At 40.3% G+C, this 14,920-nt stretch overlaps 1 protein-coding gene across 4 annotated transcripts in view; it reads left to right on the forward strand.

The window, feature by feature from the left end:
- Positions 1 to 14,920, forward strand: part of ADD2 (adducin 2) — a 130,323-nt gene that overhangs the window by 76,978 nt on the left and 38,425 nt on the right. For all 4 annotated transcript variants that reach the window (XM_089687169.1, XM_089687173.1, XM_089687171.1 and 1 more), the window contains 3 exons: positions 5,014 to 5,233; positions 8,879 to 9,017; positions 11,077 to 11,228. In XM_089687169.1, coding sequence (XP_089543295.1) covers positions 5,051 to 5,233; positions 8,879 to 9,017; positions 11,077 to 11,228 — 474 coding nt within the window. In that variant the 5' untranslated portion in view covers positions 5,014 to 5,050. The remainder of the gene's footprint in view (positions 1 to 5,013; positions 5,234 to 8,878; positions 9,018 to 11,076; positions 11,229 to 14,920) is intronic.

Below are 14,920 nucleotides of genomic sequence, written 5' to 3' on the forward strand. Positions count from 1 at the left end.
GGAGACTAGGTACAGAGCAAAACTCAGCCTAAAGGTGGCCCTTGCTAGTGGTCAAACCCCATCTCTGCATAAAAGAGTTCAGTTTTTCGCCTCATGTCAAGAAATTAGGACCTAAACTCCTTAGCTGGGACTTCCTTTTTTCAAATTTTTTCTTCATTTCCTGCTGTGTATGATCTTCAGTGAAGCTGCTGGTGGAAGAACAGTGTGGCCTGGAGCCCTCAGGCTTCTGGGTACCATACAGAAAGCCGAGTAGCAGCACAGTGCTGGCAATTGAATACTCAGTGTGCTGGAGTACCCAGCACTGAAAGATAGGCTGTACTGTGGGCAGAGCTATCTCCACCCACAGTAAAAGTAAAGTCCCAGCCTTGGGAGAGAGCAGTGCTTGAGTTTGTGATGGGTAGGTAATCACTAGTGGGGGAGATGTGGGTTAACATTCACTACCACTGACCACCTCTGCAAGAGGGGCTTAGCTTTCACTGCCACGGACCACCAAGGCAGGGGGATTATATTTTGCTGCCAGTGACAACTAATACAGGGGGGTTAACTCTCACTTCTACTGACCACCAATGTAGGAGGAGTTAAAATGCAACGCCGAGATCATCAATACAGAAAGAGGAGGGTAGGGTTTTACTTTCACTGCCATGACCAGCAATGCCGGGTGAGATGGGTGTATTACCTGTCACTGCCACTGACCACCAGCACAGGGGAGATGGGGAGGGGGCTACATCTCATTGCTACTGACTACCAATGCGGGGGGGGTTCAGTTTCACTGCCAGTGACCACAAATGGAGGTTAATAGTACTGACACCAGTGCTGGGGGCTATTATTGCATTCCCTGAAATAAATGTTGTGGGTTATTAATGCGCTTACTGACAACAATGTTGGGGGTTATGATTGTGTCTAATGACACCAATGCTGGTGATTATTATTGTGTGCACTGTCGCAAATGTTGAAGATAATTAATGCATCCATGGATGCCATTGCTGGGGGTTATTATTGAATGCACTGACACCAATATTGTGGATTATTAATGTATCCACTGACACCATTGCTGAGCGTTAATATTGCGTCCACTGACACTGATGCTGGAGGTTATTATTGCATCCACTTACACCAATATTGGAGGGTTTTTTTGTCCTTACTGACACCAATGCTGGTGGTTATTGTAATCCAACTTCTTCAGAATGTATTGGCATACAATGATAAAAATGCAGCAGGAACAAAAACTTTGCGTGTTCAGGTTTGCTTTTATTTCTATTGTGCGGCCCTCTGGAGTCTCTTTATAATTTTCAAGTTGACCAGCACAGATTTAAAGTGATAGCAAACTGGAGTTAGACTTTAATTTTTTTTATTGCTTACAGAAAATCCATTTTAAACTACACTCACCAGCCACTTTATTAGGTACATCTGTTCAATGGCTTTGTAACACAAATGGCTAGTCAGCCAATCGCATGGTAGCAACTCAATGCATTTAGGCATCTAGATATGGTGAAGATGACTTGCTGAAGTTCAAACCGAGCATCAGAATGAGGAAGAAAGGGGATTTAACTGACTTGGTGCCAGATGGGCTGGTCAAAAACTGCTGATCTACTGGGATTTTCACACAAAACCATTTCTAGGGTTTACAGAGAATGGTCCAAAAAAGAGCAAATATCCAGTGAGCGGCAGTTGTGTGGACGAAAATGCCTTGTTGATGACAGAGGTCAAAGGAAAATGGGCAGACTGGTTTGAGATGATAGAAAGGCAGCAGTAACTCATGTCAATATGGACCAAAATCTCAGAGAAATGTTTCCAACACTTTGTTGAATCTATGCCAGGTAGAATTAAGACCGTTCTGAAGGGAAAAGGGGCTCCAACCCAATACTAGCAAGGTGTACCTGTGATGGATTTGGTAAAATGCCTATTTCGTTTCCTATTGAATATATATATATATACGCTATTTCTATAAGTTTTATAAATATTTACTTTTATACTTTAATACATATGTTGTGTGAATATTTTCTGCCTGCTGGGCTTTGTGGTACTTTAAGAAATCCTTGCTTAAGAAATATTTGCTCACAGGAACAGACCCCCTCCCATCGTGTGATTTGGAAGACAAAAGAATGTTTTTCTCTTCTTAAGATAAGACTGAAGAAGATCACACCTATACCATGACGGAGATTGTTTTCGTGTAAAGTGACCAATCAAAGACTAATATAATGCTTATGCTGTTATCACGTGATGTTCGCATCATTTTTCATATATAAACTCACGGTTTCATTTCAATAAATTAGAGAGAAGTTTTCACAGACCAAACGTGTCAGTGTGAGTTTCTTTATGTGCGCACATTCCACAAGCTGGCCAGCGTCATAAATTTTGGACAGGAACAGATAAGCACTGGATGATTAAGTCCAAGACTAAAACATACCTAATAAAGTGGCCAGTGAATGTACATGTCAATGTAAGGCTGCATTGTCCAGTGGGTGAGAACGGTGCTGCACAATATTACTGCAGAACAAACACTGTTATCACCTTCTTAAGGAAAGTGGAAACATAAGGAATATACTGGTAGGATCAACAGGTAAAAAAAAACCCCCACTATGTAACAGGGTGAAAAACAAAGACTAGATTATGCAAGTAAAAGGCTGCACAATTGAGGTCATGTTAACTTTGCCCATAGTTCCACTTTAATCCAAGGTCACAATGTTATCATATATATTTAGTTCCAAACAGGTGTTTTTTTCAAATGTAAATTTTTTATACCAGCATTTAAACACATTTGAGCAAAAATCTATTATATAAACCCATCTAAATCTAAATTGAATTTTGGGCTTGAGTTCACTTTATGCCATAAGGTTGATTTTTTTTATTGGCTGAGGAACTAGTTTCACACAGGGCAACAGGAAAAGGGTTAATTTCTCAGGCCTGACTGCAGACAGCGCATTCAGCAGAGCTGGTAACTTGGTGCCAGTAGCTCAATGTTAGATTTATAGCATAATTTGATGTGCTGAAGCATGCACTTTAATCGCGTGGGGATGTGCAATTCTGGGACAGCAGACTGATCTGACAGGCACTAATCCTCTCCGCAGACCATTCTGATAGAGCTGGGAGGGTGCATTCAGAGGCTCATCAGCATCATTGTGCTAAGTGCTTGGACCAGAAAGGGCTGAAGCCATGTCAGAGGAGGTAATGCACTCAGAACAAGGCTAGTATAGCATCATACAATCTCCTTTACAGCTCTCAGTATAGGAAGTCATCCCAGTGTTCTTTTAATGATAACAACAACAATAATACTACGGGCATCATTCATTAGGATAATGGATAGACCCCTGGTGATGTGGAATATGTAGTAACTCATAGCAACCAATAATTTCATAAAAATAGGTTCATTTCCCACAGTCCCTTGCTGTAAAGCTTATTTGCTGCCAGTCTGTAATAGGTTTGTAAAGTAGAATGTGTATCCTCAGTTTCCCAGTCTGTGTAAGACTAGGCCGGCATGTTGGAATACATTGTTCATGTATTTTCAACAACTACGTCAGTGTTCAATAGAGATATATATTATGATGCTAGAAATTAAAAATTACCTGTGTATCCTACTCATAAAGGCCACAGTTCAAAGCTGTAGGTGTCATACTGAAGAAAACATTGAAAGGATAAGTATACTTTTACTAACTCCCTCTAGAGATGCATACTTAACTGAATTGGACAACTGCATCCTGAAGGAATCTTTATAGCTTCAGGCCAAAATCTCCCTTTCCGCTGGCCTGCAAAGTCATTCCCCATAGACTTCTACATGGCCATTAACAGCTTGGGCACTATTATCTTTTCATACGAGAGAGCTACTATTTTCCAAAAACTGAGGTCAGCAATAGCAATCTATATGCTTCCTAAGTACAGATATCCTTGAAATGTTTTTGCTCATGTAAATCTGCTTGCATTAATAGTGCATTTTTTTTAATATGCCTTAAAATAAATAAAGATGTCCTACTTCATCCCTTTACCTAGTCTTCTTTCTAGATCTAATGGTGAATGGCAGTAGCATATGCCAGTCTTTTTTCTCAGCTCAGAGTTAGGGGGGCACATCAGTTTTCCTCCCAACTTAAAGGAGAAGGGTGGGGGCACATGCCAGTTCTCTTTCAACTCTAACAGGGAATGGTGGGAACACATGCCAGTCTTTTTCCTAACTCTACAAGGGAATGGTGGGGGCACATGCCAGTCTTTTTTCTAGCTCCAACAGGGAATGGTGGGAGCACATGCCAGTTTTTTTCCTAACTCTACAAGGGAATGGTGGGGGCACATGCCAGTCGTCTTCTTAACTCTAGCAAGGAATGGTGGGGAAACATGCCAGTCTTTTTTCTAGCTCCAACAGGGAATGGTGGGAGCACATGCCAGTTTTTTTCCTAACTCTACAAGGAAATGGTGGGGGCACATGCCAGTCTTCTTTTTAACTCTAGCAAGGAATGGTGGGGGAACATGCCAATCTTTTTTTCTAGCTCCAACAGGGAATGGTGGGGGAACATGCCAGTCTTCTTCCCAGGTCTAGCAGGGTATGGTTGAGGCACCTGCCAGTCTTCTTCCCAACTGTAACAGAATGGTGGGGACACATGCCAGTCTTCTTCGCAACTCAAAACGGGAGTGGTGTGGGCACATGCCAGTCTTCTTGCCAACTCTAGCAAAGAATGGTGGGGAATCTGCCAATCTTCTTCCTAACTCCAACATAGATTGGTGGGGGAACATGCCAATCTAAGAGGAACTAAAGAGGCATCTGCCAACAGTCTTCTTTTAAGCTCTAACAGGGTATGTTAGGCAGCACTTACACAATAAAAGGTTTATTACACAATAAAACGAAATGTTATTATCGTATTATACAACTGCATATCCTGATCATCACTATCAATTCACATACAGTATACTGTATATTGCATATCATTTTACGGCCAAAAAATACCAAATGTATGTTTTTACATTTTTTTTCTTGCAGTGTTTGTGATGGAGTAAAGAACAGTGTTTGCTATAATGAATCTTTCTTCACAGGATTGATGTGCAGTGGAGATCAAAGTGAACAACAAAGATGAGTAGCCAAACTACCCCCGAGCTTGTATCCTCACCTCCCTCAACTGGGCAGAGATATTTTGACCGCTGTTCAGAAGATGACCCAGAATATCTGCGCATTAGAAACATGGCGGCTGACCTCAGGCAGGATTTCAATGTCATGGAGCAAAAGAAACGAGTGACCATGATCCTGCAGAGCCCTGTGAGTGGACACAGAATATACATAGTAATATCAATGGAAGGGAAAGTAAAAAAAATATTGTTTTTTGTTTGCTCCTTGTATTTTAGGTCCAAACTTTATCTTTAGTTATGAAGAGAGTGGGAAAGAATTAGAAATTATGTTAGGTTCTTTCTGTCTTGACTGTATTGGGTGGACTTTCCCCCTCTTCCTGCCCCAATGACATGAGGAGAAGAAATCAAGGGATTGGGGCTTATGTCTCTAGATTTAGTTGAAATACTTCCTTTTTAATCCTGCAAAAACCCATGATAACAGAGAACTCAAGATATTATAAGGACAGAGGATGGCAAGTTTAATGTGTTAATTACACTTACCTCTGTGCTGTCCTGTTTTAGATATAGTTCTATGAAATCTGTGACAGGAGCCTTGCAGTGCCTTTACAATATACTTACCTCCTATTGTCTTTCCCAGTTATATTACCTGGGGCTCTTCCTAAAATGATACGGAATACTTATTTTTTTTTTTAGGTTGAATTAAAAAATGTTCCTCCTTAATGTGCTGGAATCCCCATTCCCGCGGATATCCTTCTGCATTGTTATCAGTGCATGTCTGAAGATATCTCTCCTCTACAATGGACCATATCCTTACTCTAGAACTCCTTGTAGGCTGAATTTAAAAAAAGATTATACTTACCTGCTCTATGCAACAATATTGTACAGAAAAGTCCCTTACCTCCTCTTTTGGAAGTCACCCACCAGTTCTGTCTGCTCCTCCCTCCATTGGGTGCCTCCTTATTAAGCTGTTTGCTAAGGAGGCACCCGTGAGTGCATGCTCCCAAGCCGGAGTGTGTGCCTCCATAGACACACGCAGCATTGGTAAACCTCGCCTCCCTTCTCACAGGAGTTTGACTAACAGCAACAGGAATCTATAGACCCCCCTGCCCACAGTGTCTCCTGTAAGAACAAGAAGTGAGGGGAGCTGTGCTTCAGCCAAGACAGTGCTGGAGCGGAGACCAGAGTCAGGTAAGTGTTTAGGGACAGGAGTGGGTAGGACAAGTAGTGGGATAATTTTTACCTTAATGCAGAGAATGTATTAGGGTAAAAAACATTTAGACTTCAGAACCACTTTAAAGCATGACTAAAGACAATTTTTGTTTTAATTTTGGACAGAGTGGAGAGGGATTAGAACACCTGTCAGGTTTTATTGCTGTCTGTGTTCCTATTAGAGAGATTCACTTTCTCAATTGTCCTGTTCACCATTATCAGTGAAAGAAAATCACAAAATTTAGCTTGTCACCCAAACAGGAACAGAGGGCTGATCGTCCAATGGAGACACTACTTCTGGTGACCCTGGTGACAAACAGGGATTTGCTCACCTCTAAGGGATTTCCTCTAACTTCCTGTTTTGTTTTCCATTCGTTTTTATTGAGTTTCTGTTTTTTTGTTCTACAACACCATAGTACACATAAGTACAAAGCAGTACAGAAAAAATATAAGAAGGGTATCAAGGCACAATATGTTGACGATGCTAAACTTGTATGTTTCTTAACTATCTTCATTAAGTCTCCCATGGGATCTCCTCAAGCCGAGTTCCCCCATCTGGAACATGGGGGAGGTTCCCAGCACCCACTGGCCTTGAGGTCCTATCCCGTGGGCTCCAGCCGCCCAGAAGGGGATTAGGGGGATCCGTCTATTGACCCGTGGTCCCGATCCCCCCTCCAAGACAGCTGACAGATCATAAACAGATGAGAGGTAAAGATGAAAAAATAGGGAAGGAGGAGTCAAATAAGAGAAAGAAAAGGGATAAAGGAGAATCAGCGAGCTGTCACCGCAGCTCAAGGGGGCTATCAGCTAACCTGAGGAAGCATTTGGTATCCACTGGGCTATCCTGGCTGGAAACATGTACCACCTTAGTAAGACTTTGTAGTTGGCCTCAATTAGGGATGTGTTCAAAGTCACTTTGGCTGCTCCTTGGGCTACTTTGTGCCATTCTGCAGGTTCAAGGGACTCATTCATATCCTGCTCCCATCTGGTCATATAGGGAAGTTTGCCATCATGAGAGGACAGGATACTGTATACCTTTGAAATGTAACTTGAGCATTTATCAATATTCAAACATAAATGTTTCATAGTGGTAGTAGTTGTGAGATCGGAACCCCGTTTTAACGAGGATACGAAATTAACTATTTGGGTATAACGATAATATTCGGTGGGAGATCAAATCATATTTTTCTTTAAGAAAGTGGATGGTCCTGATCTCTCTATGATCATAAAAATATGCTATACGTAATAGCCCTTTGTTTGTCCCCCATTATGAAGGATACAGTGGAGCATAGGAGTGGAGGACAAGCTTTGAATGGGAGCCATATTAAATGGGAGACTAGAGTTGTGAGTATAGTTGAAGATTCAAGCCGTTTCCAAACGGGGCAGCTGTGTTTCGTATGGTAAATGATTAGGAATGCTATCTGAGTTGCGTGATAACACAGCAGATCAGGGACCTGCAGTCCCCCTTGTGGCCAAGGGGTATGAAGAGTTTTTTTGTTCACCCTAGGTCTCTTATTTCCCAAGATGTACGCTGATACTTAGCTTTGAAACGTCTTTAGGTCCGATATATTTATAGACACTGGAAGTGTCCTAAAAAGGTATAACAATCTAGGTAACACATTCATTTTGAGCAAGTGCAGTCTGCTGAACCATAATGGGGGGCAATCTGACCAGCGGCTCATATCTTCAGATACTGTTTTATATAGTGGAGGGAAATTCTGTTTGTACAGAGTTTGAAAATTTGGGGTCAACTTTATTTTTAAGTAGGGGAGAGCAACCGGTTGCCATTTAAAAGGGAAGGTGTTTTAGATGGCCTGGACCTTTCTCATGTCCAAGGAAATGTTCATCACTTGAGATTTGTGATGATTAATGCAAAGACCAGATATCGAGGAGAAGGATTTCAGGTCTAAATAAAGGTTAGGAATAGAGGTAATCGGGCTAACTTCCTGTTTTGACTAAGGAACAGAGAGTGAAGGGAAATCTTCCCAATGGCACACCAATGGAAAAAACAATGTAGGGAACTTCAACCCTCCCTTACCCTATCCAAAATTAAACGAAAAAAAAAAAGTTTTGCCTTTAGCTCACCAACTACATACAGTAGCTAACAGTAGTAGTGTTTGCATTACAGGGTAGACATCAAGTAAAGTATTTATATTTTTAGGTATAATGCACCATTAAATGGCTTTTAAACAGTACAAGAATATTTACTTATATTATGAGTTAAAAGTTGAAAACTAATAATTTATTATAGCAAAAAACAATTGTCATAATATACTGTATAACAACCATTCAAAAAGCATTAGTCCAGCAAAATTAAACTGCAAAAGGTAAGATAAAGTTGAGAATTTGACCATTATACATTATGATTTTCACATTAATAAATAAAACATATGTAAGCTAATCCACTGAGGCAATGTAAAAGGCTATTTAATATTAAAGTACAGAATAAGTGAACCCATAACAGATAATTAGACTTAACTTGCTTTTTTCTGATAGAATGATCATTTTCGTGTGGTTGCCATTGATTGCTGTACTTTACTACAAATTATGGAATCGGTCCCTTTGTGTTTCATCTTGCAGCAATGTTATATATTTTGTATATATATTTATACATTTGCTCTCTCAGTCCTTCAGGGAGGAGCTGGAAAGTCTCATTCAGGAACAGATGAAGAAAGGGAACAACTCATCCAATATCTGGGCCCTCCGGCAAATTGCTGACTTCATGGCCAGCACTGCACCATCTGTCTTCCCCACCTGTCCAGTCAGTGAGTGTCTTTACTTTGTGTATTCGGAGGCTTCTGATGAGGGCATAGCCTGCAGTCTTCTCTTAGCCAAAATTAATAGAATGGAAAATATGTTTCTGTAGAAAATAGGATGGGACTGCAAATATTACCTTAAATAACTCCATTTGTGTGATCAAAAATTGTCTCTTTTAACAGTAATTTCAATGTTCAGTACAATGTTTATTAATTTCTCTGTTTAAAGCTACTGATTCTCAATTTATAAAATATATGATTAATATAGACCTGCTGGGTTTGTTAGTTAAAAATGCACATTTTGGGGTTGTTTTGCAAATCAGCCTGCAAAGCATTGCACCCGCAATCATTAAATTGTGGGTGCAATGACAGGCTCCTGCAGACTGTTCCTCTAGCTCTATGTCAGAACTGAGGTACAAACTTTCAGTTAGAGAGCTAGATGAAATGTCATTGGAGTACGAGTGTGGTGATTACCGCACATGTGTTCCATAGAGAACTACAAGCCTGTCTGCCACAGTGGCATCCACGAAATGCAAAAAGTGGCTGCTGTCAGGGAGAAGAATCCCTGCATGCTGTCACAAGGAGAGCGGTTTAGGGGTAGGGGTTCCATTTGCAACATGTTACATGTTACACCCTAAATATACTGTATCTTGCTCCTCAGAGGTGTGGCCAAGCAATGTCAGTTATTCCCGATAAAGTTGAAGAGCCTACTTAAATGCTAATGTAATAGGAATCAACATCTAATCATGTGTAGGGAAATATAAATCTCCTTAAATCCCATCCGAGCACCCCGAAAGTGGAAAAAAGGAAGTACTAGGGCAATGGAAGGGTTCAGTACCAGGAAGTTGGACCACAGAACTAGAACTGGAAAGTACTGAGGTCAGATGAGCAAAATCATGAAGGCAGGTCACAAGCCAAATTCAGTAACAACCAGGCAGAGAGGCACCAAACCACAAACAGATTCCAGGTCAGAGAAGGGCAGGCAGAACCCTGGTCAAAAGTCCAAGCGAAGGTCGGTAACACAGATGAGCAGCAGACATGAACAGGCAAGGGTAATCCAGAGAAAGTCAGACAAAGCCGGGGTCAGGAACACAGTCAAGCATAACAAGGGAATAAGCTGGAAGACCATCCAGCAGTGATGCCATGAAGGTCTCAAGTTTTAAATAATTCACTAGGCACCAGAATCTGCGATGGACATGCCCATGTGTCTACATGCATGCCATTGTGCGTGTTCACATTCTTGCATGCTTAGTTAGGCTTCCATGCCTGAAAACGTGCACATTTATGCACATGCACATGAAAGTGAGCACAACAAGAGGTTTCTGATGTGGATTGATTAGTTTTGCCAGAAAGTCCAAGCCACTAAGTGAACTGGTCATGCAATCCAAAGGAGCATGGAATTCCTGCCCCCCAGGTGACCACACAGCAAGATCCATCATGGGACTGTAATCATTGATCTGTCATCATTAGCTTAGTAGACATAGTATAATTCTTGCTTTTAAGTCAGCTGCAACACAGTTTGCTACCTTATGTACATTATTTACAAAATCAGACAAAGTTGCTGTTATGAATTAGGGATTGTTATTCTGCACTTGGTCAACACAATTCACCGCAAGGGTACATAGAAAACAATTGTTTTCTATTTGCCCGTTTACACTACAACATTGCCTTCAGGTGGTTTTCACTGCATTCCGGAAAAGAACAGACATGCTGCATTTTACTGCATTTCATAAAACACCTAATGTCAGTGCTGTCCACTGTAAATGAAATGTCCTATTGGCATTTCAACAAAGTAAAAAAAAAAAAGTAAATAGTATCTTGTAGTATCTTGCGTTATACCACAAGGCTCCACCACCTCCCACCACTGGCATAGGAGGGACTCTAGTCCATATACTAAAACGATTGTTTCAGCATACAGTCTAGTGTGAACAAGCCTTTAAAGTTGAGGTCCAGGCAAGCAACTAGATACACAGTTGACATGCATATATAGAAGATGTTTTATCTGCCAGATAATTTGTACTTCTGTCGAGCCAGGCATGTTCAAACAAACTGTAACTTTATTTTTCAGGCTCATCCATGGTGGCACCTGTTAATGACCTCCACTGCAATGAGTCCATGCCTCTGGCAAAGGGTGAGAGGTTAATGAGATGTAAGCTTGCCAGCATCTACAGACTCATAGACCTGTATGGGTGGTCTCCACTCAGGGGGACCATTGCTTCTGTAAGTCACTTCTGTTATATAATTTTTGCTTTCTTTAGTTATACACTCTGTGAGCATCAAAACCTAATAAAATCCCCAAAAGGTAACACATTTTTAGTGGCCAAATATACCCTAACCCCATAGAAACTAGGAATGGCCAAAGGGATGACAAATATAAACTGTTTTTCTCAAACTATGGACCATGGAATACTTTTGGTCATTGGTTATGCCATTGATGGTCCCTAGCAATTTTCAGCTGTGTTTCTGCAGCAGTCATTGAAAGCAGTGGGTGTTTGTCTGGACTTTCCTTCGATCCTCAATTGCTTTGCCTTATTATATATATCACAAGATGCAGCGCTAATGACTATAACATGTATACATAAATCAAGAAATCTGTCATAAATGACTAAACAGTAGAAAGTTCATAAAATGGGTGACTTTAGTGCTCTCTTCTCCTATATATCCTCCTGATGGTCAGGCGTTTGTGCAGAATAGTGCTGAAGGGGTGCACACTCACCAGAACGCACAGATAAATGAGCGTTTATTATAGATTCCCCTTTAGGATCATCAACTGGACATGCTGTGGTGTTACGACAAGACACCTTCCAGACCTCCTAGATGTTCCTGTATATTCCCTGGTTTAGATGACCTGCGTACTTCTCCTTAGGATCAGCATACGATTCGTACCCCACAGAGAGATGAGTGGCTAGAATGGGTACTCCCCAAGGGAGTCAGAACAAAACGCATCCATAGTGTAGTAGGTCATATAAGGATTTATTTAAAATTCAGCAACCCGTGTACACGGTATAAGGTAAACAAAATGGACTAACCGTCCAGTATTAAAAATGACCGCCGGAGCGCCACGATGCTCCGGCGGTATGACGTCACGGCGTTCTTGGCTCCTCCTACGCGTTTCGTGCACACGCACGTCGTCTGGGGGGATGTGCCACTGAACGCCGGGCCGTGCGACGTTCATTTATATGCTAGGCGCATGCGCTTTGGAAAGGCGCCATCATCCTGAAGTCTGACCACGAACGATCGGATCTTCATACCAGCGCCATTTTTCATTAGTTTTGCATACTAATAAGTGTACTCGGCTGGTTATCATTTTCAAGCATTATGCTTTTATCCTTCAAAACCTTCCAATCAATATTACTGACCACCAAGCCGATTAGTACACATTTTACTTTATGGTGATAGGATAATTATATTTCCAATTAGCCAGAGATAGATTCCGAATCAAAAATGGTCTATTGTGTGTGGCACTAGCATATAAACTATATGCCAAAATATATTATACATTAAAATACAATTTTAATATGAGTCAAACATACCCAATGTAGTGCAATTAAAATAAAGGACTACCATAAGTCCTTACTAAAATATAGATTATAAATTATAAAATAGTATATAAAATACAGTATCTATCAATCAATACAAATGGATTTAAATAGATGGTCCAAAGGTTTACTAAAAGGGGACATAGATGTATTGAGCCAACAGCATCTTATCCTATTTTCTGAATATATAGTTTTAACTGTTATTGATGAAACAGTTAAGATCTATATCTATATTGTGACCTTTGGGCTGCAGCGTTTGGAGTTCGTATATCCAGCGCGTTTCGAGCTGAGAGACTTTCCGTATTTTGTTTATCCCCCTCCAATGGGGTTGTACAGTATCTATCCCAACAAATTTCAGGGTTGATGGATCATTATTATGTTTACATTTGAAGTGATAAGACAATGAATGATCTTTATATCCCTTTTTAATATTACTGATATGTTCTCTCAGTCTATCACGTAGACGTCTGGTAGTACGCCCCACATACTGGAGTTTGCAAGAGCATTCAAGGAGATATACTACGTTCTTACTGTAGCAGGTTATACAATTGTCTATTTTATATGATCTTCCTGTAGTGCATGAAGAGAAGGTAAATAGTTTCTGTCTCCTTACGTTATTAATCTTACAAATAACGCACTTATTACACGGAAAGAAACCTTTTATATTTGGTGCAAAAGTAATCTTCTCTGGAGGATCAATGACGTTTGGTGCTAATCGATGTCTTAATGAAGTGGCTTTCTTGTAAATAACTTCAGGTTTTACTGGAAGAATTTGTGGAAAAAGGTTATTCCCAACAGAATATGGATGACACCATACAACAAGTGGCTAATCTAAATAGAAATACACTGTTGGAGGAAAAAAGCATAACCAACAGGTCTTTGTCTTGTCCGTTTTTAACCACATATTCTACACAGCATAGAGCCATTAAACACATTATAAATAAAAACTGGAATGTGTTGATGGCGGACCCTATTCTTTCTAAAATTCTTCCAGTAAAACCTGAAGTTATTTACAAGAAAGCCACTTCATTAAGACATCGATTAGCACCAAACGTCATTGATCCTCCAGAGAAGATTACTTTTGCACCAAATATAAAAGGTTTCTTTCCGTGTAATAAGTGCGTTATTTGTAAGATTAATAACGTAAGGAGACAGAAACTATTTACCTTCTCTTCATGCACTACAGGAAGATCATATAAAATAGACAATTGTATAACCTGCTACAGTAAGAACGTAGTATATCTCCTTGAATGCTCTTGCAAACTCCAGTATGTGGGGCGTACTACCAGACGTCTACGTGATAGACTGAGAGAACATATCAGTAATATTAAAAAGGGATATAAAGATCATTCATTGTCTTATCACTTCAAATGTAAACATAATAATGATCCATCAACCCTGAAATTTGTTGGGATAGATACTGTACAACCCCATTGGAGGGGGATAAACAAAATACGGAAAGTCTCTCAGCTCGAAACGCGCTGGATATACGAACTCCAAACGCTGCAGCCCAAAGGTCACAATATAGATATAGATCTTAACTGTTTCATCAATAACAGTTAAAACTATATATTCAGAAAATAGGATAAGATGCTGTTGGCTCAATACATCTATGTCCCCTTTTAGTAAACCTTTGGACCATCTATTTAAATCCATTTGTATTGATTGATAGATACTGTATTTTATATACTATTTTATAATTTATAATCTATATTTTAGTAAGGACTTATGGTAGTCCTTTATTTTAATTGCACTACATTGGGTATGTTTGACTCATATTAAAATTGTATTTTAATGTATAATATATTTTGGCATATAGTTTATATGCTAGTGCCACACACAATAGACCATTTTTGATTCGGAATCTATCTCTGGCTAATTGGAAATATAATTATCCTATCACCATAAAGTAAAATGTGTACTAATCGGCTTGGTGGTCAGTAATATTGATTGGAAGGTTTTGAAGGATAAAAGCATAATGCTTGAAAATGATAACCAGCCGAGTACACTTATTAGTATGCAAAACTAATGAAAAATGGCGCTGGTATGAAGATCCGATCGTTCGTGGTCAGACTTCAGGATGATGGCGCCTTTCCAAAGCGCATGCGCCTAGCATATAAATGAACGTCGCACGGCCCGGCGTTCAGTGGCACATCCCCCCAGACGACGTGCGTGTGCACGAAACGCGTAGGAGGAGCCAAGAACGCCGTGACGTCATACCGCCGGAGCATCGTGGCGCTCCGGCGGTCATTTTTAATACTGGACGGTTAGTCCATTTTGTTTACCTTATACCGTGTACACGGGTTGCTGAATTTTAAATAAATCCTTATATGACCTACTACACTATGGATGCGTTTTGTTCTGACTCCCTTG

Source organism: Staurois parvus, unplaced genomic scaffold, assembly GCF_062004578.1.
Source record: "Staurois parvus isolate SC_StPar_1 unplaced genomic scaffold, SC_StPar_1.0 ptg000420l, whole genome shotgun sequence".
Taxonomy (NCBI): domain Eukaryota; kingdom Metazoa; phylum Chordata; class Amphibia; order Anura; family Ranidae; genus Staurois; species Staurois parvus.